The sequence below is a fragment of the Netta rufina genome, assembly GCF_964035555.1.
Source record: "Netta rufina genome assembly, chromosome: 9".
NCBI classification, from domain to species: domain Eukaryota; kingdom Metazoa; phylum Chordata; class Aves; order Anseriformes; family Anatidae; genus Netta; species Netta rufina.
Window position 1 is genome coordinate 5,299,818 of NC_140132.1, and position 20,899 is coordinate 5,320,716.

Consider the following 20,899-nt stretch of genomic DNA (forward strand, 5'->3'; position numbering starts at 1 on the left):
TCATAGTGTATGGAGGGCAGAGGTCGTGTGTGCTGAGGGAACTGTGCAAAATGCCTCCACACCTGTAAATGAGCATAAGGATCATATCCCTGCATGTACATCCGCACTGACGGGTATTCTTTACGGTTAAGAGGATACAGCTGCATGGGTGATCTAGGCATAGACGCGTGTAGGCATAGGCCTAGAATGCCTCATAGACGATGTCTTTACTCGTAGGATCAGGTTGTGTTGGTTGTTTTGTGCTCTGTTCCCAGCAGCCGGGCTCTGCCCCCTCCGGCCGCCCTGGGGCTCCCTCACGGGGCGGCGGCAGGTGCGGGGAGGAGGCGCCGGGGAGTTCCCGTCGGGGCCTTGTGGGAGGGGAGGGAAGGGGAGGGGAGGGGAAGGGAGGGCGCGATGCGGCCGGGGCCTCACCTGGCGGGCGGGAGGCAGCCGGCAGCCAGCCGGGCCGGGCCGGCTCCCAGCCTGCGGCCGCCGCCACACCATGGTAAGCGCGGCCCGAGATGGCGGCGGGGTCCCGCCCGCCATAGCCGGCCGTGGGTTGACCTGGCGGCCGGCCCCGCGGAGCTCGGGGGGAGGTGGTGGGGGACGGGGCACGGGCAGCGCGACCCTCCTGCGGTCTCGGTCCCGGAGGAAAGAAACTTCTCTTTGCCCAGAGATCCCTCTGCTGGGATGAGTGGCCCGAGCCGCGTTTCAGCAGGGGGAAGGTGCTCGGAGGGCTGTGCCAGCAGCAGGTGGGAGCCCCGCTCCCGAGGGAGCTCGGGCAAGGTCTGCGCCTCCGGGCAGGAAAGGAGCGGTGGGCTCGTGTTGTTGCCCCCTGCCCGGCCCGTGGGGTGAGCCTCGGTCATGCCGACAGGCTGGTAGCGAACCAGGAAAACGAGGCTGCTCTGGAGAGAGCTGATGAAGGCTTCCTGTAACCCGAGGAGCTGCAGGAGGATCGGGTTTGCGTTCACATGGGGCCTCGTCCTCGGGCTGGCCGGCGGCTGAGCGCTGCAGTTTTGGGCAGTGGGTTTTCTTGTGCCAGGAGCACGGGGAAGAGCCCTTTCCCTACACACGTTCCCCTGTGTCTGGTGAGCAGAGGGCTCGTGTGGAGCCTTGCCTCCAGCCCAGGGGCCTCTGCTCGGCTGCCTCGTCTCCCGAGAGCTGTAGGAGCTCGGTCATAGCTCTGCCTCGCTGCCAAGCTTGGCTGAAGTTGTTTCATCAGGTTCAGAAAGTGATGGATGCTCACGTGTGCAGTTTAGTAGAGCCTAAGCTGAAAAACTAACCACTTGAGTAGGGTGCAGTTCATGGCAAAATGATGAGTGGGCAATTGGAGTGACCTATCTGTGTGATAGGGACTGCTTGGGTCTGGGTCTGTTCCTACAGTGTGTGTTGGCAGCTGGAGGAGGTGGCAGCAGCTCTTGTTTGAGCTTTTACCAGCCCTGGATAGGGGCAGCAGCCCTCCAGGTTAAAGGGATCCTGCGAGGGAAGCCCTTCAGCCCTGTGCTTGCAGACTGGTGACGGTTTGCTGGGATCAGAAAAGGTCGCCGTGGTTATTCTCTTTTGTTAGATTTGATGACTGACGTCCCCGGAATAATGGCTAGATTTTCCCCAAGGAGGACTGTGGGCTCTGGAGCAGTAAGACGGTCAGTGATGCCTTGTAATTGAGAAAGCATCTCGCTGTTTGATAATTCAGGCTTAGGGCAGGTTCTGCAAGCATGCCCCAAGCTCCTGTCTTGCCCAGGTTGCCTGTTGTGTGCATCTGTGAGATCAGTCACCAGCAGTGCGGCTGCCCAGCAGCCTCTGCTTTCACTGGAGGCTGAATTTTGATGTTTGGCTGTGTCTTCAAAGGTGGAGCTGAGCTGTTTCTTTTCAGTGGTTTGGTCAGAACACACCTCATATTTGTCTAGTGTAGTTAGAAAAATGTACCCTGTCATTGCATTAGCATATGGAATATGTGCAGTAATGAATTTACAGATGGCAATGCAGTCTCCACACCTTAAGTCTTCATACATACATTCAAGCTGGTTACACCCTGAGACAGCCCCACATGTTAATTTCCCTCGTGTAAAGCTTATGTAAATAACTGGAGTTCCTATTTTGCCCTTGAAGGTCAGTAAATATGGGAGGTGATTTCAGGCAAGCTGAGCTCAGAACTCTGCCCTGGTGCATGCACTTCACAAATGCCGGTTCTTAAAGCACTCGCGGTGGTCCCAGGGGAGCAGTGCTTACAGTAGCACTGCTTATTAGCAGTATTGTCTGCTGTATCAATTATAATTTTTTAAACATGCGTATTCTTTGTTTTTCCTGTTCTGAGGCATTGCTATAATAACGCGTGCTGGCATTATAACACCCGCTAGTGCTGTCAGCCTTACCCCGTTCTCCTGTTGTGAAATGAGTGCTGATGAAAGGCTGCTTTTGTCAGGGCACTCCTTCGCTTCAAATTCCTCTGTCTGTTGTCCAGCCTCTGTGAAGGGTTGTTGCACTGGGTTACCGGTCAAGAATGAAGGGTTATTGGGTTACAAACCAAGAATAAGCCTTATTCAGGCTCACAGCTGAAGAACTTGCAGCAGGTCACTTAAACTCGTTAGATCGGTTCCTCCTGTTTGCTGTGAGGCAGCTGTGCTGGCCACCACTACCGCGTGGTCTGAGATTTGAATGGAAGGCAATGGTACCACCTCCCAGCAGGAGGGTGGGTTCAATTGTTTGCTCTGCTGCATATCTCCAGGCAAGTTTCAGGAAGGTATCTGCTTAGCAAAGTTTACTTCACATCCTGCTGAGAATGACCGGTTTACTGCTCAGCTGCTACCTGGTGGCAGGTCAAACAAAGGCTTTTTAGAAAAAAGAGACTAAATTCCTCTCCCTGAGGTGTAGTGTTGCAGTGAAGAAGCATTTCCTGAAGGACTGCTTTCTCAGTGCTTAAGAAAGTGAAAGAGCAGGGACTGAACGGAGAGCAGAAACATTTCTTTCCCCAAGGACACGTGTTGCTGTAGTCTCTCGCGTCTGTAAGTGTTGCAACACCTTGATCCTACTGCCACCTCACCGTTATCAGTATAATCTCGATGGGAGTACATGGTTCTGCTTGCATAGCTCTGAGTGCAGAGTTGCTGCCTGCATAGCAAAAGGCCCTGCTTCCCTCCTGCCTGCGCCGCTCATCAGTGCAGTGAGAAAAATCAGTTCTCGTAGGCGTGATCTGAAGCCCCGGAGAAAGTTCAAAAGAATCCCCCTGAGAAATGGGCTCTGCAAACATACTTGGCCTGAATAGAAATGGAGCTGGCAAGCAGTGTTTCCATTTAGCCAGATATTTGATACCCACTGCTGACCGAGAAGCTTGGGTGGAAATGTTAGTTGAGGTGACTGCAGGTGCTGACACCTGCCTGGTGTTTGTAAATGAACTCTCAGCTCTTCCGAATATTGACTTTCCCAACAGTCCCAGTGCCCTTAATTGCTAAAATAAACACGGATCTGTAAGAGATGTTTTCAGTGTTTTGCAGAACTTACTATCTGCAGTTTGGAGAAGAATGTGCTCTAAACCTTGCCTGCTTTTTTCCACTCTGATACAGCAGCACATTGGCCTCGCGGAGATGAACTTTGCCTTTAGGAATTTAACTAGGAAAGGCAGGAAGGGCAGCAGATAAGAAGAGATGAGAGAAGGCGAGAAAATCACAAGCAAATGAATCCAGTTGGTTGAGGCAGCGTTATGCGTGGTGGGGGAGGTGAGGGAGTGTACATGTGGTATTTCATTGTTTGTCATGCAGTGAACTGTTTGCTTGGGATCTGATAGTAGTGATGGAATGGCATTGCTCTGAGAAGACCCTGAGATGTTTTAGCTTGGAAAGATGACTATAGGGGAAAAACTCAAATGCATGAAATTATGAATACTGCTTCCTCAAGAAATGTCAGAGTACCACCTGTGACGTTGTTAGGCACTAAGTGTAAAGAAAACGAAAGAGAATATTTTTTCATGTAGCGTAGGTGAAAGATCTCTAATCCACTGCCAGGGGTGCCGTGGGTGTCGTATTAGTCAGGCAGTTCACAGAAGAAAAGCCCACAGGTGTGTTGTCTGGGTTTCAGTCCCTAAGTCCTTAATGCTGTGATTCCTGGAGACCGAGGAGTGCCAGCAGAGTGATTTTATGGATGCCCTGCTTCTTCCAGTCTGCCCTCCTGGAAACTGCTTAGATCAGAGTAGTACTTGGGGGAATACAGCATTTGGTGTTCAGTTACCACCCTATCATTCAGCTGGACTTGTGAATACCATTTTGTGGGATTTGCTAGGAAAAATGTTTTTTAGGGTTCTTCTCAGGAAGTCTGCAGTCTCTGGCTGCTGACGTGATCTTCCTCCAGCTTTGAATGTTCTCTCCTGAATACTCACTATCATTACTAGAGGCTGCCTGGACATCTTGGCTGTGCAGTGGTTGTGATTCACGCTTTACAGTCTCTGGGCAATGTGCTCAGCATGTGGAGCGTGTCAAAATGTTTGCCTCTTTGCAGCTTTTCTGTATCTTTCTTTTGATACAAAATCCTATGCTTTATAACCGTCGTGTAGACCTTCCAAAGTCACCAGTTGTACGCAGAAGCAGCGAAGGGACAGTGATGGAGGCACTGAGGAAACCAGAGGGCCAAGGAGGGCAGGTGGAGCTGCTTCTGCTACAGTCCCGACAGGATTTATGCTTTGGCACTTGGCGTATGCAGCAGGCGTTTATGTGAGCCAGTTGTAGTCTTTCCAGTGATGCCAAAATTAAACCAGCACTGCTGCTGTAAAAATAATCCTTTTTGTTACCTATGCACAGCTACTGATTGCCGTTCCTTCCCACCCATTTCCCTGCTGTGCTGTTCCTCCAGGCTGTCAGCTGCACTCTCCGGGCTGCTCTGGGTGTGCGCGTTCTTCAGCGGCCAGCCCTGGGCCTTGGCATTTTTGCAGACGCTGTAGTTCAGAGAGGTGTAAGATCCCATCGTATACAAATGGTGTTTGTGAGTAGGGACGTAGCATGCAGTGGGGGAGGAACAGGAACTAAAATTACCATTTGTGTTTGAAGGCAAGCATGATGTGCCTTTCTGGCCAGACAGCTTTCTGGGCTAATATGTCCTGGATTCGTGGTTCTCAGCATCACAGACGTAACCCCAGGTGCTCTGAGCACCAGTCTCTGTTCTTCACTAACTTGCTGAATTTGTGTAAGATGTCTGTCTGCTGTCTTCTTTTCAGGCCTGAGAAGAAAAGATGGCATTAAAAGCCCTCTTCAGCAGCCAGTCAATGTCTGTGGCTGCCTTACAGCTTGCAGGTAGTTTTGCTCAGAGGCTTGCAGCTCCAGATGGCTAGTCAGCCAGTGCAGGGATTCCCACATGGTCATCACCCTCTGCTTAGTGCCCTGAGGTGAGTGATAGACATAAAGCACAAGGAAATAAGAAATGGAATAATTTTTATTTGATGAAAATGCAGAAGTTTACCATGTTGTGCTTTTGTCTCACAGCACATGAAGTGCTCAGAGAGCGTCTGGTTGTCTGCCTGCAGATCTAGAAAAGTCGTGGGAATGTCTGAGTGACCAACAACAAAACGAAACACTCACAGCTCACAACCACCGGGCTCAGAAACATGTCAGGTTCTTCAAATAAGTCCTGTTCTACTTGATACCTCTTTCTCCATTTGGCATTTCCCAAGAATTAAGCCACTTACCAGATATCAACTGCTGCTGCACCAGGGGGGAATATAAAGGCCAGAATAGCAGATGACCTGAGCAGAGAACAGCTAGTCCTGACACGGGCTCTGAGCCTGGAGACTCAGATCCAATCCCTTGCTTTCCACCATGCTGCTGAGGTTTGTGGCTCCTGCCTGCCTTAGCGCCTGTTCAGGTAACAGGAGAGCGTGCTACAGCTGGATAGGGAACACGAGGGGATGTGACTGTTGAAAAGCAGCCTGTTATTTCTGAATCTGAACTTGTTAATTGCCTGCATCTGTGTGCATTTCAGCTGTAAAATAAGGCTTTAGCAGATTGGTCCCTTCAGAGCTGTCGTAGCTTCGGGTCCTATGAGGAGTGAGTGCGTGAGCTGAGGGCAGTGGTGGGATGGGACCTCAGGCATGTCCTTTCCTCCAAGACTCAGAACAAGACCTGGATGAATAGCAGAATTAATTTTTCACCCAGAAGCTTGCACTCAATTTTTTTCATTCTGCAGGCAAAACCTGGGGCCAACATAAAGCATTGGGTGAGATCCTGTGCTCTGGTTCTTCCTTCCATAAACAGTAGTTTCTTCTTTCATTTTTCATGTTTAGGTTGTTAAATCCATGTCTTTTTTTAACCCTAATAAAAAGAGCCATTTTTTAAATGGAAAATTGGGAATGTCTCCACTGAAAATGCCTAAATGAAGTGCTTCAGTGTTTCCAGAAAATTACTTTGATGCTTTTTCAAGTCACTCAAAAAATGATCCAAACTCACGTCTGTCTTCAGTCCCTCCAGAGCTCGTTTTCCCAGTGAGTGGCTCTGTGATGCACAGGAACCGGTGGAGTCGGTGTGAGGCTGCTGCAAGACCTGGGGTGTTCTCAGCCTATGGGGCACTGGTGGCCCCAGCCTGCAGCGCTGTCCCTCTGCTGACTGAGGAGCCAGGGGAATGCTGTCTACCTCGTTGTGTCCCCTGCCCCAGGACAAAGCCTTTTACCTTTGCTCCTGAGAGGTCAGAGGCAAGGGAAGGACACCGCAGTACCACACACAGCAGGGTTCTGCAAATAACTGATAAGGCAAAGTGGAAATGAGAGTAAAAGTGACTGCACCTTTTGCCAGAGTCCATTGGACTAGCTTGCAGCTCTGTTTTTTCACAGGCCTTCTGGAACCAGACTGGGAAAATGGCTTGTGACTGTAAAATAGTCTGAGGCTAAGGTGAATCACAGGCTGCTCAGCTTCTTGTAATAAAAGGATTTTAACATACACACACAAACCCCAGACAGCCTTGGCACTTGCCCTGCTTTCTGGTGAGTCAGTTCACCGGGGCAGCGCTCTCGGCAGTTTGTTCAGCCTCCTGCCTCATCTCCTCCTCCTCTGAGCTGCCTACCTGAGATTTGCTAACCCCAGCAATGCATAAACAAACGCAGATAGGTCTGAGACCCCGGCAGAAGAGATGTGATTACACGATTAATGATTGCTCTAAGTGTTCTCAAATGGTGCTGCTCCCTGCGGGGTCGGCCAGCCAACATCCCTGCAGGTGCCAAGGCTGGAGGTGTGAGCACCAGCTCCAGTGGTTGTGGTGTGGCCACCCTTCTGTGCCCTCAGATTGCAGAGTTTGAGGCAGGTTTTATGCACCCTTCCTGCATTGATTTGTTCTTGCTTATTGCCTGGAAAGGAGTCATTCCTCTTGCAGGAATAAAAAAAATAAATAATAAAAATGTTACAAGTTAAGAAAAATGAGACTGAGGAATCTTTTGCATCTACGTCCTGGAGGTTTTTAGGTCTTGTGGTGCAAGGAACCTGACCTTAGCGCTGGTGGGACGCTAGCAGCTGCAAGGAGGAGGCAGGAGGCTGCCCGTGTCGCGGGGAGGAGGTGACGGAAGGAATGCTGCTGGCCTGGGAGAAAGGAGCCAAGGTCAGGAGGGCTGCACGTGGAGCCTGCTGTGGGGGTGAGCGCAGGCGGGGGTGTGTCAGCTCCTGCGGCAGGACGAGGGATGCGCAGCTGCTCTGAGAGCTGTTTTCCCAGCCTTTGGTAGGGTCAGAAGTGCTTTTGGCTCAGAAGTTCAGCTCGGCTATACCATTTCAATTATGGGCTTGCTTAACTCAAGTAAGGCTATCGGGAAAGTTGTTGGCTGGATCAATGCCGCGTGGAGTACGGCTCCTTCAAACATGGTGTGCCAGTCAATTCCAACTCTTACTTCAGTAATAAAGTAAGGATGAGTTCTGCATCATGAAGAGAATAAAATCAATGTGTAACTACAGTCACGTGTGCCTGTAATGATCTGGCACAGGTTTTATTGCATGGACTTTGGATGCATTGTTTAGGGGAAATTGTTCAGAAATGTTCCTAATGGAGATTAAGCTGGAAGGAGCTCGGTGCCAGTTGGACAACAATACGCTACTTTGGCATTCTTCTGTTGCTGTTTTTTCACTTTTTTTTTGCCTTACTTGCTTACATCAGAGAGACTGTGTTTTAAAACTTAAAGCTAGGATTCTGCAGCATCCAATAAACCTGTCAGCTTCTGTGATGCCGAGAATAAAACTTTCAGTAACAGTAAACAAATAAGGAAACGAACATTTTTAACAAGGTAGCCTGTTCCCAGGGTTTTACATCGTTGCTCTAAAAATCCCCTAGCCCCCAGCACGTATGTATTAAAGGTCAATAGCCAGATGGTGACTTCGTGCAACTGGAGAATACCAACATACTTATGCTTGTCTGTTACTCTTCTGCCTCTCCCAGGTGTGTCTGGGATGCTAATACATTAGGTGAGTAGTTGTCCATACAGTATGTCTTCCTTGCTTTACCCTAATAGCCTGGCTTTCCAAACCATCTATGTGCTCACAATAGATATGTATTTTTCACGGTTATTAATCCTTTTTTTTTTTAGAATAAACATTTTAATGACAGTAGGTTTTGTTCATTTTCAGGTGTGTTGTAAAAATAAGTAGATGTAAAAGAATTCTGGACAGCCATCTGTGTTGAGGAAGACGTTTTTTTGATATCAGAGGTAGGAATGACAAATCATAAAAGACAAGCAGAATATGAACTCAGCTAGACTAAAGCAGTACGAGAGGATCAAGCAGACTTCAAGGGAGTCAGAATAAGTTAAAAGAGAACTTTATGATGAAAAGCTGCCTTCTCTCAACCAGGTAGAGCCAGTCAGCCTGGCTTTCCCAAGGCTTCTGTCAGCAGTGGTTGTCATGTCAGCAGCCAAAGGTGTGGCTTTTTTCATCCCATTACCCTTTTTATGTGGTCCATGACTTTTTCTTGATTAACATGTCATATTGCCTCAGCTGGCAACAGCAGGCTTAAACTTCAGATTTTTAAATAGAACTCAAGAGTTTCTGAGTTCTGCCAAGCCGTGTGTTTTAGGACAGTAATTCCTAATTCGCAATTATTAGTTACTTGTTCAGGAGCCTTTCTGTTTGATAGAGGTGGCTTTGATTAAGGAGAGCTCTTAACTGAATTTGGAAAGGTGACAGCTGAAGCACAACCTAAAAACCTCACTGCTTGAGAGGCAGAGCTGCCTCCCTGAGCAAACCCTTGCCAAACCCCAGCACCCATGAGAGAGAAGCTTGGCTTCATTTCGTGGCCTTCCAGCAGCCCTCTCCTCTCAGCCCTCTCCTCTCCTTTCCTGCCTTCCCTCCCCACAGGTGACTTGCAGTTCTTCCAGGTGCTCCAGAACAGCTTTGAAACCAGTTGGAAAATGCTTTATAGGTGGACGTAGGGAGGCAGAGAACATTGCTAGGGCAGTTTCTGCTCACAGGGGGGTGAATTAGGTTGTCGCACCATTGACCCCTTGAGTTCACCTTGCAGAAAGAAGCAAGGCAACTTTTAAATGCTTGTATTGTTGGACAGCAACCTGGAAAAAAATGATGCTGGGAGTCAGGAAAACCTGCTCTGTCTTCCCGTGCAGTCTTCTTCATTTGATCTCCTTACTGATGGTTTGTTCTGTATGTAATGCAGTGTAGGCTGGAGTCCTACAGACAGCCTTACTAAACACTGCAGTGCACGTTAAAACCTCTGTAAAAGCTACCAGGGATCCAAGTTTGCAGCCAGGGGGCTGGGTGTGAAGCATTTAGCTGGCTTAGGATGCAAGCCTCCTGTGCTTGGTATTGTTGATGGCTCTTCTATTTACTGTGAAATTATTCTGTGTCAGAACCCTAACATCTGATTTTCCAGTAGCCCTGGACCTAAGGGTACAGTTTGTCATCCCCGCTAGCTCTGTAGATCTCAATAAAGCAGAAGGCCCATAATTTTCTGACCTGTTGTATCAAGTAGCTACAGCTGGTTCAGAGAGGAGGACAGAGTTCAGGTTTAGAAATCTGGTTTGAATTCTTGATTTCCGAGAAATCTGTTTCTTCAACTAGAAAATAACAGCCTGTGAATACAAAACACAGTCTTTAGGCTACTTACAGACGTTTATGGAGATGATTTGGCACCATGCAGTAGGTGGCTGGGTCTGGTTCAGTAAAACAAGCAAATAAAATTACACTCAACTCTCAGACTGAAGCCTGTCTCCTACAGACTCCACATGCGAAGACAGCTGATGCTGTGATAGGAACTGCACTTCTCATTCTGACCCATTCTAGCTTGGACCTAAAAATCCTCTCCAGCGTCACTTGTGGGTCTGGTGGTTTAGTCATAGCCAGCACACCCTGGAGGTGTCCAGAAGGAAACAAAGCACTCTGCTTCAGAGGTGTTTGGTTCAAAGCAAGTTGTTTGTCTTCGCTTTACTCTGGAATTAGAACTTTTAAAAATCAGAAGGATTGCGGGATAATCTACCTCTATGTCTAGCTTGGCTGCTGAAAGCCAACCCTAAATTCCTTCATCAACGTCTTGTTTGTGGCACTATAGAAAAGGAAGTATGTTTCCGCAGTCAAGGAGCAAGGAACAGATGAGCTGTTAGATTGGTGTTTATGCAGTATTTCAACATTTCCAGGTTTGTTGATGCATCAAATCTTTGTGGTGAGCTGTAATCAGCAGAGCTATGAGAGTGAAAAATGTGTTGTATCATGTCAAGGTGGCTGGGCAGAGCAAAGCTGAACTGAAAGAAATGGCAATAGCAACATAGCAATTTGGTGTTTACACTTATGAGGCTTAATTCCTCCGAGAATGTGATTTTGTTTATCTCCTAGAGAGTTCTCCATTTTGAATGGAGTTTAGAAGGTATAAAAAAAAAAAAAAAAAGAAAGCAAAAAAAAAAAAAAAAGCAGAAGAGTCAAAACAGAGAGAAAAAATATTTTTTTTCCCCTAAGTACTTGCAACTTGAGAGTATACTGCTTTGTGGCAGACTGTAAAACTGGAGATGGACTACAGTAGAGGCTCTTACCAGTTTTACAGCTGTAAATATTTCCATAATAGTAAAATTGATTTATGGGGTATGCAGCTCTGTTTTGCATGTAAAAGAGTATGTATGGAAGACCCAGAAGATAGGATTTTTGAAGCTGGTATATGAATCCTGATGCATTTAAGAGTGTCCACAGATACCTTCTAATTGCAAAGAGTGTTAACTTCACTCATGGAAGTGTTGGTAACACGTCAGCTGCATCTTTACGAAAAATAGTGGTTTTCCAAGCAATTGTAAATGGAGAGCAGCTTGCTTTCCTATGGGTGAAACATGGCATGCTGGAGTATGCTAATCAGCAGAAAATGGCAATAATATTCACAGAATTCCCTGGTTTATTGATATATAGCCTTTTAAAGCCATGGGGTTGCTCTCCTGGAGCTATATTTATTGCTTACAGATACTCAGGTTTAAGGTCCATAAGGTCCAACAGCTGAACCTAAACTTGAGTACCCTTTCTTTATCTTTGCCTATCAAAGCATTGCAAGCCTAGATGTCTTCCTGAGGGCGTAAGAAACTTTTCTCAAACAGCATGATCTTGTTATGCTGACATGCTCTCAGCTTTTGCTAGGGATTCATTGACTAATTCCCTGCATTTTCAATCAAACCTGGTCATCCTCTCCTATCTGACTCAACGTATTTTTAGAAATTTGTTTATCAAATAGCTGCTAGCTGTGCCTGATTGCTTTTAAATGGACACCTGTGGACCTGCTGCTTTTATCTTCAGAACCTCTGCTCTGCTTTTCAAAAGGCACTCCTCTTCACAAAGGCTCTGGAGCTAATGGTGCTGTGCAGCGAGCAAAAGAGTCTTTTGTTCATCCAGCTTGTCTCTGTGGACGAAGTGTATGGACTGTCCCTTCATCTACCTCGAGGGGGTAACCCTGACAGCTGGAATATTACCATGTCAAAAACCAGCTGGTGATACGGACAGCGAAAGGCAAGAACACGGTGCTTTGATCTTCACTGTAATTAGGCCGTGTGTACTGCCAGCAGCATAATTATTTTTATTTAGCAAACTCGTCTGGAGAGCATTACAGTGCTCAACACAAGGCAGCTACAAAATCCTTCTAGTTCTATCAAACACAGTAGGCTATTGATAGTGCGGGCCGTATTTGCAGCCGATTCTGCCACAGGCAGATATGAATAAAACAACCCAATCCACGCTTCCTTAAAATGATCCCGTATTTGAAGTCTTTCCCAATATAGTCAGAACTCTTATCTCCAGGTTACTCAACAACTCTGTGGCCTAATAACTAAAGAATGCTTCTGAATTATGAATATTAACATTTCCTGTAAAATCCAGGGTTGTTTTTTTTTGTTTGTTTGTTTGTTTGTTTGTTTTTAAGTAGAAACATCTCAAGTGCGCTTCTCTGCTGGGACTTGATAGTAATTGTGAACCTTAACTTCAGTCTTTACTGGGGAGATGGAGCGATGGAGGAATTATAGGCACAAGAGCTGGCTGGAATAGAAAACAAGAAGGAGAAGGGACTAGGGTGTAGACTGAGAAGTTATAGGGAAGAGGTTGGTCGGCTAATAGAAATGTGGTTGGTGAGGGATCTGTCAGCCCCGGTCTCTCTTCTGCTGGGAGCTTGCAAGGATCACAAGTCAGTGAGGACAAGGAGGCTGCTGTGCTGCTCCCTAGTCCTGCCAGCACCAGGGGAAGCCTTGTCTCTGCACGGTCATGCAGGTGGCTGCAGGTGGAAATCCTTCCTGGGAGAGCATTGCCTCCGAGCCTTGGTGCTGTTGAGAGAAGCCGTGGGGATGCCTGTCAAAAAGCAGAGCAGCTCACGATGTCTTCAGCCATTGGGAAGTGTCTTTTGCCCCTTTAGGTTTTCCCATGTAGCAGAGGACATCTCATTGAGATGGATGTCATCCTCAAATAGATCTCCTGCATTCTTAAAGCCGTTTCTGTGCTGCGGGTAGATGACTTACTAGACTGCTTAAAGGCTTAGTATAGCCAGTTACTTTCATCTGCTTATAAAAGTGCCTGTATAAATGGGCATTGACACTTCTCGCCCAAAGGCCCGCTGGCATTTAAAAGCTAGCACTTCTGTATTTCAATAATACTGCTAATACTAAGCACAAAAAAAATAAATCACAGGACAAACCATGTAAAATTATGACTGGCTTTGAAATTGAAATTTCAGAACAGTACATCCAGTGCTTCTGTAATGTAACGTCCTGGGTCACTGAGATCCATCCTTTGTTGTCACACTCGTCTGTGTTTCATAAATTCTTTAGTAAAAGTAGTCGAGCTCCCTTTTCAAAGCAGTTGGCTTCTTTCTTCTGCTCCTTACACCCTCTTCTAGGCTGTTATTTCTTCTACAGCATTCATTATTTCTTCGTTATTTCTTCTACAGCAGAGTGCAATGCCAGAGCTATTGGTGATGACCATCTCTATCTCAATATTCACTTTCTCATCTTGTGCCACGCTCAGTGCATCTGTGACTCCCCCAGCCCCCCCTGTAGTCCCCAGTGTACCTGTAGTCCCTTTGCTAACATCTCCAGTCTTGCTGGAGCAGGGGCTGGGGCCCTCTTCTCGCCACCGCAAAGGGGTGATGCTCTTCTATTTCCCCAGGGAAGCAGCAGAATACAAAGCAAAGCCACAGGTTGCCCGAGGTAAGGAAGTGCGGGTGACAGAGGGTATGAAGGGGATGTGCAGGGAGGGGACATCTGCTAGGGAAGGCAGCAGGAAGGGCAGCATGCCAGCTTCCATGCTCAGCCTCCCCCAGACCTCCGGTCGGGGTCAGAGATGCCTTCGCTGAGGTCTGTGCTGTCCGTGGCAGGCACAGGAATGCCTTCCTGCCAGTGCCCGGGGCAGAGCTGGCTGTGCCCAGCACTAACCTTGTTGCTTTGTTTACTCTAGATACACTTCATACTGCTGTTCAGTCGACAGGGGAAATTAAGACTTCAGAAATGGTACACGACACTACCTGACAAAGAGAAGAAAAAGATCGTTCGAGAAATTGTTCAGATTATTTTGGCTCGCCATCAGAAAACAAGTAGCTTTGTTGACTGGAAAGACCTCAAGCTTGTTTACAAAAGGTGTGAGTAATTTTATGAGAACATGTAATTACTAATCATATAAATAACATGCTAGAGGTGGAAAAATAAAGGCTCACTTTAGCACTTGGGTTTGTTTTTACAATAAGATTTTGGGAACCAGCCATCATAAATATAGCAGCACAATGACCCTGGATAAATTGGCAGGGTAAATTATGGAGTAAAAAAGCATTTGTACAATCTATCAAATGGAAAAAAAAAAAAAAGGAATAATGTAGTAAGTACTTGTAGTTGAAATTCTGTTAGAAGGCTTAGGCTCCTGATTCTTCAGGATGATCTACTGAGAAGTGTGGGCTTCCTCAGGAAGGCTGCAGGAAAGGTTCTGAGGCACTTTCAACATTTTAACACCTTTTGTCTTTGAAAAACTTTTTGCTCTGGAAAGTGTTAATTCCCATTTCCTTTTTCCAAACAAATAATTTGCACAAGGCTTAGCAATAGCTAACTTCTAATTCTTGTGAAGTGACTTGTAGTAAACAGAAGTAGGTTTAAGATACAGCACATTATACAAATAGGTGATGTCTTCCATTAAGCAAAAATTGCTTTCCTTGCTGTGAAGTGATGGATGTAAACATCTGATCGCATGCTGTGATAAGCTGGGGCTCTGGCCGTGGCACCGGAGAGCTGAGGTAGATTGTTACTCCCACCTTGGAACAATCTAAACAAAGTTTTGGTGCAAGTAAGTTGTGAAGATGGACTGGGAGAAGTAGTTTCACGTTTTCTGGCCCCATGCAGAACACCGTCAGTCATTTGGCAGCCAGCAGGCTTACTGAGATGTAACACTTTCCACCTTTATTTCTTCCTTTATTTTGTTAAGAAAGAGCAGTAACAGCAGCAGGCGAGGGAAATGTTTAAAGTGCTGCTGCCTTACTGTTTGTTTTTTTTTGAGACCAATCTTGGAGCTGCTTTGCCAAGGGCTAGAGTTTACTTTTCTAACTAAATTAATAATTTGTTTAAAGTACCGGATCTTATTCAGTGCTTTCTAGGACACCATGAGAATGAAAGAAGATTATTTTAGAGACTAGACATTAAATATCACTTCTAAGACTTCTGTAACTTCTAAGAGCCTTTGCTCTTAGTGTGTCCAGCTGTTCACTCTCCTGTTTTTGCCTCTATTTTCCTAGGTATGCTAGTTTGTATTTCTGTTGTGCAATAGAAGACCAGGATAATGAGCTCCTGACACTAGAGGTCGTTCATCGATATGTAGAGCTTCTGGACAGATACTTTGGAAACGTAGGTTTCACTCTCTACCACGAACTGCGTTGCTGTTTAGCTGATAAACAGCTACCTGTTGCTGTTTTGCTTTCTGTTTCCATCTACACTAATTGCCCCTTGGTCTCTGTCAGTCCAAAGGGAAATTCATTATTAGAATATTTTATAAAATAGTTCTGAAAATATCGTAAGATCAAGTTCATATTCTTACTTCTAAATAAAATTAATATTGATGTTTTCTCTGGGAATAGAATTTAAGGGAAAAGCTTGAGAAATACTTTTTTTAAAATGAAAACACTGGGTAACAGTATTTTAATTCTCCTTCCTGACATCTTCAGCTATAAAAACAGCAAATAGATTTTCATAATATTGTGTAACAATTAAGAGCACATAAAGACGAGAAAAAGTGTTGTTGTTGTTTTTTTTTTCTTTTCCAAAGAAAAGACCCGAGAAAGGTTCATATTAGTCTGATCTAGTGGGTGGCACATGATTTTTTTTTTTTTAATTGTTCTCACTGCTTTAATTCATCTCTTATCTAAATCACTGTGCCATGACTCACGTTTGTACTGCCTCGAAACAAAAAAGGAATTGGTGACTGTAAGGTCACTAGGACAGGGAATTTGTCTTGCTCTGCGTGTGAATATATGTAACCCATATTACACAGGTTGTATAAGACGTTATAACGTTGTATAAGACTATAACGTTAGTAGGCTAGGAAGTCAGCTTTGTTGTCTGAAACCCAGAATGCAGGTAGTGTATTTGATAAAATATAGTAAGTAGAATATCTTTGCTATAAGTCTAGGCTATATATGCGAAGAGAATATGTGCAGAAGCTGCAATATTGCCTAACATGCAGTGTTCTTCTTCACCTGGCTACCTGCCATGAGAGTGCATATACTGAATACATTTCATCATTTGAAAAAACTTCTACCCCAATACTGTTCATAATGCTGTAAAGTGATTTAAATGTGGGATTTTTTTTTTTTTTTCCTGCCAGGTGTGTGAGCTGGATATTATCTTTAATTTTGAAAAAGCTTATTTTATTCTTGATGAGTTTATAATTGGTGGAGAAGTACAAGACACTTCAAAGAGGTCTGCAGTGAAAGCCATAGAAGACTCTGACATGTTGCAGGAGGTAAGGCCGAGAAAGACTAAAGGCAAACACCTCATCTTCCTGCATCTTCCTTGTTTGACAGGAGCTTAAAATATAGCTTAGCACTTCTGGTACTTTACTATCCAAGTGTGGTTTAAGTTTAGTTTTAGTAAGTGCAACAACACAATTAAAGGAGCAGTTAGGTGAGCTTTCAACTCAATCCTCTTGCATCTTGCAAAATCATCTGGAAGCTCTTCATATACTGCCTTTGCTTTCTTGCAGTTTAAATGCTATAGTTTCTTGGATGCTATATGAAGAAACAGGTTAAGGTATATCTAAGATATGAAATATATGTACATAATCTAAGAGTACATTTTATGTATACATATAGAAAAATCTATTGCTTCATTAATGCATTGGAAATAATGACCTAAAATGAACATTTAAAATTGGAAAGAGAATGTGCTAGAAAACTCCCATTTTTATTCTTAAACACCTGTGCAGTGTTTCTACGAGGCACAGATGTGTAACCTTTATTCAAAACCCCTCAGAGAATTTCTTCTGTAACTCATAGCGTTGAGCCAGCAATGGCAAAAGCAGTTGAATGTGATAGATCAACTTCAGTTTTCTGGGTACTGAAGGAAAACAGCGTTATGGGAGCTCTAGTTATCTAGTTAGGGACATGCTATGGAGTTTCCCAGTTTTTCAAACTGGGCTGGTGTTAGCGTATGAAACCAGGCCAGCTTCGTACAAAGGTCAGCTAGACATGGTGAATTTAGCTACATGTTGTTGTATTTGAAGATCAGATTCCAAAAGGCTGTTAAGGATTTCAAAGTAGAATTATTTCTACATTAATCTGATCTAATTCCATGCAAAAGTACAACTATATATATATATATATATATATATATAGTATACAACTATATAAAAAGTACAACTATAGCAAAAGTACAACTATATATATATATAATATACAACTATATATATATAGTTGTACTTTTATATATATATATAGTATACAACTATATATATATATAGTTGTACTTTTGCATGGAATTAGATATATATATCTTATATATATATATTAGATATATATAGAATATAGTGTATATATATATATAGTTGATACTATATATATATAGTATATAGTGTGTATATATATATATATATATATATATATATAGTAGGACAAGAGGGTTTGGTTCAAAGATTCTAAATTACTCAGCTGCTTCATAATGTATCAATTGTTTTTCTTTTTTCTCCAGACAGTGGAAGAGTACATGAACAAGCCTGCATTTTAATGTTAAAACTACCTGGAAAAGAGAACTGCTATATACACCTGTAAAATTCACTTGCTGAAATTGCTTCTCAATGTGCCAGATCCTCAGAGAAATACCAAAAAACTATAACTAAAGGGGTTTGTTTGTATAATGATCAAGATGAAGGTCAGCAGATGTAGCACAGGGTTTAACAATTCTGTTTGGATTACTCTGCATGTGAGTTTCTGAGAATTGTTTTTACCCTTGATCTAGTTTCTCTTCTCCTTGCTGCACTGAACAGTTTTTTGTATCATGTCTTTTAACTATGGGTTTTGTCATCATAAAATGTTAATCTGGCAGTACGTGGAAGAGGTATATTTACTGGTTTTGGTCCACTGCTGACCATATGACTCTACTTTTGTACAAATGTCCATTATTTTGAATGTAATGATTTTTCTGCTCTAATAATAATTTTTTTCTAAAAGCCAAATTGTTGTGGGCCCTGATTTAATAAGCTTGTTTTGACAAGATTAACCTCTCTCCTGAAGAAGAAATGTACTTCTCCTTGGCCCAGCCACTTTGAGCTGTAGTGTCTTCCTTCTCTTTTCTGCTCTACTCTGCTAGTAAGACAGTTTTCCAACTGCTATTAGAGCACAGGCTACACTTCCATTTCATCTAGAAGACTGTTCTGACTTGAGGCAGACTTCTCACAGGTTTCACAAATCCTTTTTGCTTCTGCATGTGGATGGCCTGTCTCTGTCTTCCTAGATCTCCTGGACCTGGAGAAAAGCTGTACAGCCTTTGGAAACATACAGCTCAAGAGCAGGAGATATCCTGAGGAGGAGAAAATAGTCTTTGGGATTTTAGGGTGAAGATCTTGTGTATCTTTTGACTCTATTCTCCAATAACCATCTTTCTTAGGAGGATTTTCCATTCCCCACTTCACATATCTATTAGGATGAGGCAGGCTAGCTTTCTAATAGTTGAAATGGTCTATTTTTCTGAAGGCTGGACAATTTAATTAACTTTTTATAACTTCACAAGCTCCACAAATGGAAAAAGGGTAAAATAGAGAGGGGAAGAATTGGTTGGGCTGTACATCCTATTATGTGTTACAAGACATTGGAGTTATAAAACGTTGCACTGTATATGTGGGGAATCAGGTGTGTTAGCTCGCCTATCTTTCTGTTAGTGTAATTTGAACTCAATAAGCTGATTGAACTGGCTTCCTCAGATAGATTATTTTCTTTAACAGACTTCAAAGCTGAGAGAAATTCTCTTTATCTTATCCTGTTATTTGTAGCTAGATATTTTGTCTCTGTCAAGTCATGAAATTACCTTATACAAAACTTAGGTAAGTTATCAGACAAATATGCCAGAATGATCCGAGCATTGATTTGCATTTCCCTTCAACATTTATTTTCTTTGATTTCTGGGATGTACAGGCAGAATTTTCCTTCAGGGATTTTTCTAATCTTTAAATGTCCTGCATGATTATTTTAATTTTTTCATTGCTCCTTCCCTCCCAGTCTGTTTGTATGTTCCTGAGGGAGGTTTTTTCTCTTTTTTTGGTGGGTGGAAGCACTTTGACACAACACGATAACTTTGCTAATTGTCAACCCACTTTTCTGCCTGTGTTATCTAGTCTGTTAGTAAAACTGTGGCAAGCTGGTTTGTAGCGTCATGCTGCTCTTTTTATAATTACTTTATCCATCTGTTTTCTCTGTATTGATGTCAAAGGCATACTTTCAGCATTGAAAAAATAGGGAAATTGCTGAAGGGCTTTTAATAGCTCTGAAGACATTCAATTTAATAGTAGATTAATGAAATTGTAGGAGTTGTATGTTATTTTCTACTGCTTTGAAATGAAGTTATTTAGAGTGTTTAATTGATTAAGAAGCCACTTCAGAATGTGCAAAGAGGCTCTTTCCAAGTCTACCTCTTTACTTTCCTAAGTGACTTCTCTTCAAGAAAATCACTGATAGTCATTTATTTTTACTCTTTTTTTTTTTTTTTTTTGAGCCATGCTGTGATTCTGACTGTTAGAACTTATGTTTCTCGAGTTGTGGAGTATATCAAAATAGGAGATCTAAAAATAAGATTTCTTGGTATGAATATCTTAAGCCTGTCTTTTTGGTCATTTTAAGAAGAGCTGTAGGATTTCTTCATCTCTCATTTCACATGATGAAAAATACCTCATGGGGGAAAATAGATTATGGGTACTTATGGCAGCCATATCAATATAGTATCTGAAATAAACAGCGTTGCCAAACTGATCTACCCTGAGTCAGCTTGAGAACTGTGAAAGAAATAGCATGGTTTCCTTACCTTAGCGGAAATGGCCATTGCTTGTTATGCCAATTGCCTTTGTTGGCTGCGAAGTTGGGTAGAGGGTATGTGTTAAGCGCTCTAAGAAACATCTAGAGATTCCTGTTTCTTTTGCCTGTAGATGGGTTGCATTAAGTAAGCAGATGAGATGACTTGATGTGACTTCTTTGGAAGTGTCTGTCTGTACAATGTACTTGAGAGCAGATTGGTCTAGAAACATAAAAGTTGTATCTGTGTTTTCTACAACCTTCAGTGAGTAAAGGGAACGCTTCGGTAAGTGGTGTTATAATGGCATTCAGCTCCACCCAGCTCTAACTTAGTATGTTGCTTCTTCAAAGAGAAAAAGCTCAAATGAAGCCCAGTTATTGTCAGGTTGCCTGTAGGTCCTGCGTCAAAACGTCTGTGTTTCCATCTTCAGGGAAGTCCATTGCCATCAACAGGACTGTACACAGATGAGTGCACTCTGGAGTACCGTTCGTTAGCAGATTTATGCCTCTCTTGATATCTTAGTTTGATTTTTCTTAAAGCAGACCATTAATGCATACACTCACAAATCTCTTTGAAGCATTGCCCATTTCATCTATTACTGATGTTTCTCTTTCCAATCTATCTGACCATCCTAGGAAATGCTCATTGAAGAGTTTTCTGAGTTTATTTAACATAATTATTAAAAAAAAAAACAACAAAAAAAAACACAATAATGGGTGCCTTAACAGTTTTCCCAGGTTCACGAACTTTTTTTTGCAGCTGTCTAAACTCTCACCTTGCTGACAAGCTTCAAGCACACATGTCCTAGTTTGCAAATTACATTTGCTAAAATTACCATTAATCATGGTCATGTTGCTAGCCTAGATTCCCCTCCTTGCTTTTGCCAACTGCATTTCACAAAAAGCTTTTTGATTTTCTTATTAAGATCCCTGCCTGGAGGATTCTTACTGTGATCTTACTGCTTACCAGTTGTGACAGGACTGG

At 43.6% G+C, this 20,899-nt stretch overlaps 1 protein-coding gene across 1 annotated transcript; it reads left to right on the forward strand.

The window, feature by feature from the left end:
• Nucleotides 1-393: 393 nt before the first annotated feature.
• AP1S3 (adaptor related protein complex 1 subunit sigma 3) lies at nucleotides 394-18,044 on the forward strand (the record flags this gene model as incomplete). The annotated part of the gene is made up of 6 exons (XM_084292105.1): nucleotides 394-484; nucleotides 13,554-13,594; nucleotides 13,842-14,020; nucleotides 15,160-15,268; nucleotides 16,245-16,382; nucleotides 17,606-18,044. The coding sequence occupies 6 exons, from the start codon at nucleotides 394-396 to the stop codon at nucleotides 17,639-17,641; spliced, it is 594 nt and encodes a 197-aa protein (XP_084148231.1). The 3' UTR covers nucleotides 17,642-18,044.
• Between the last annotated feature and the right edge of the window lie 2,855 nt (nucleotides 18,045-20,899).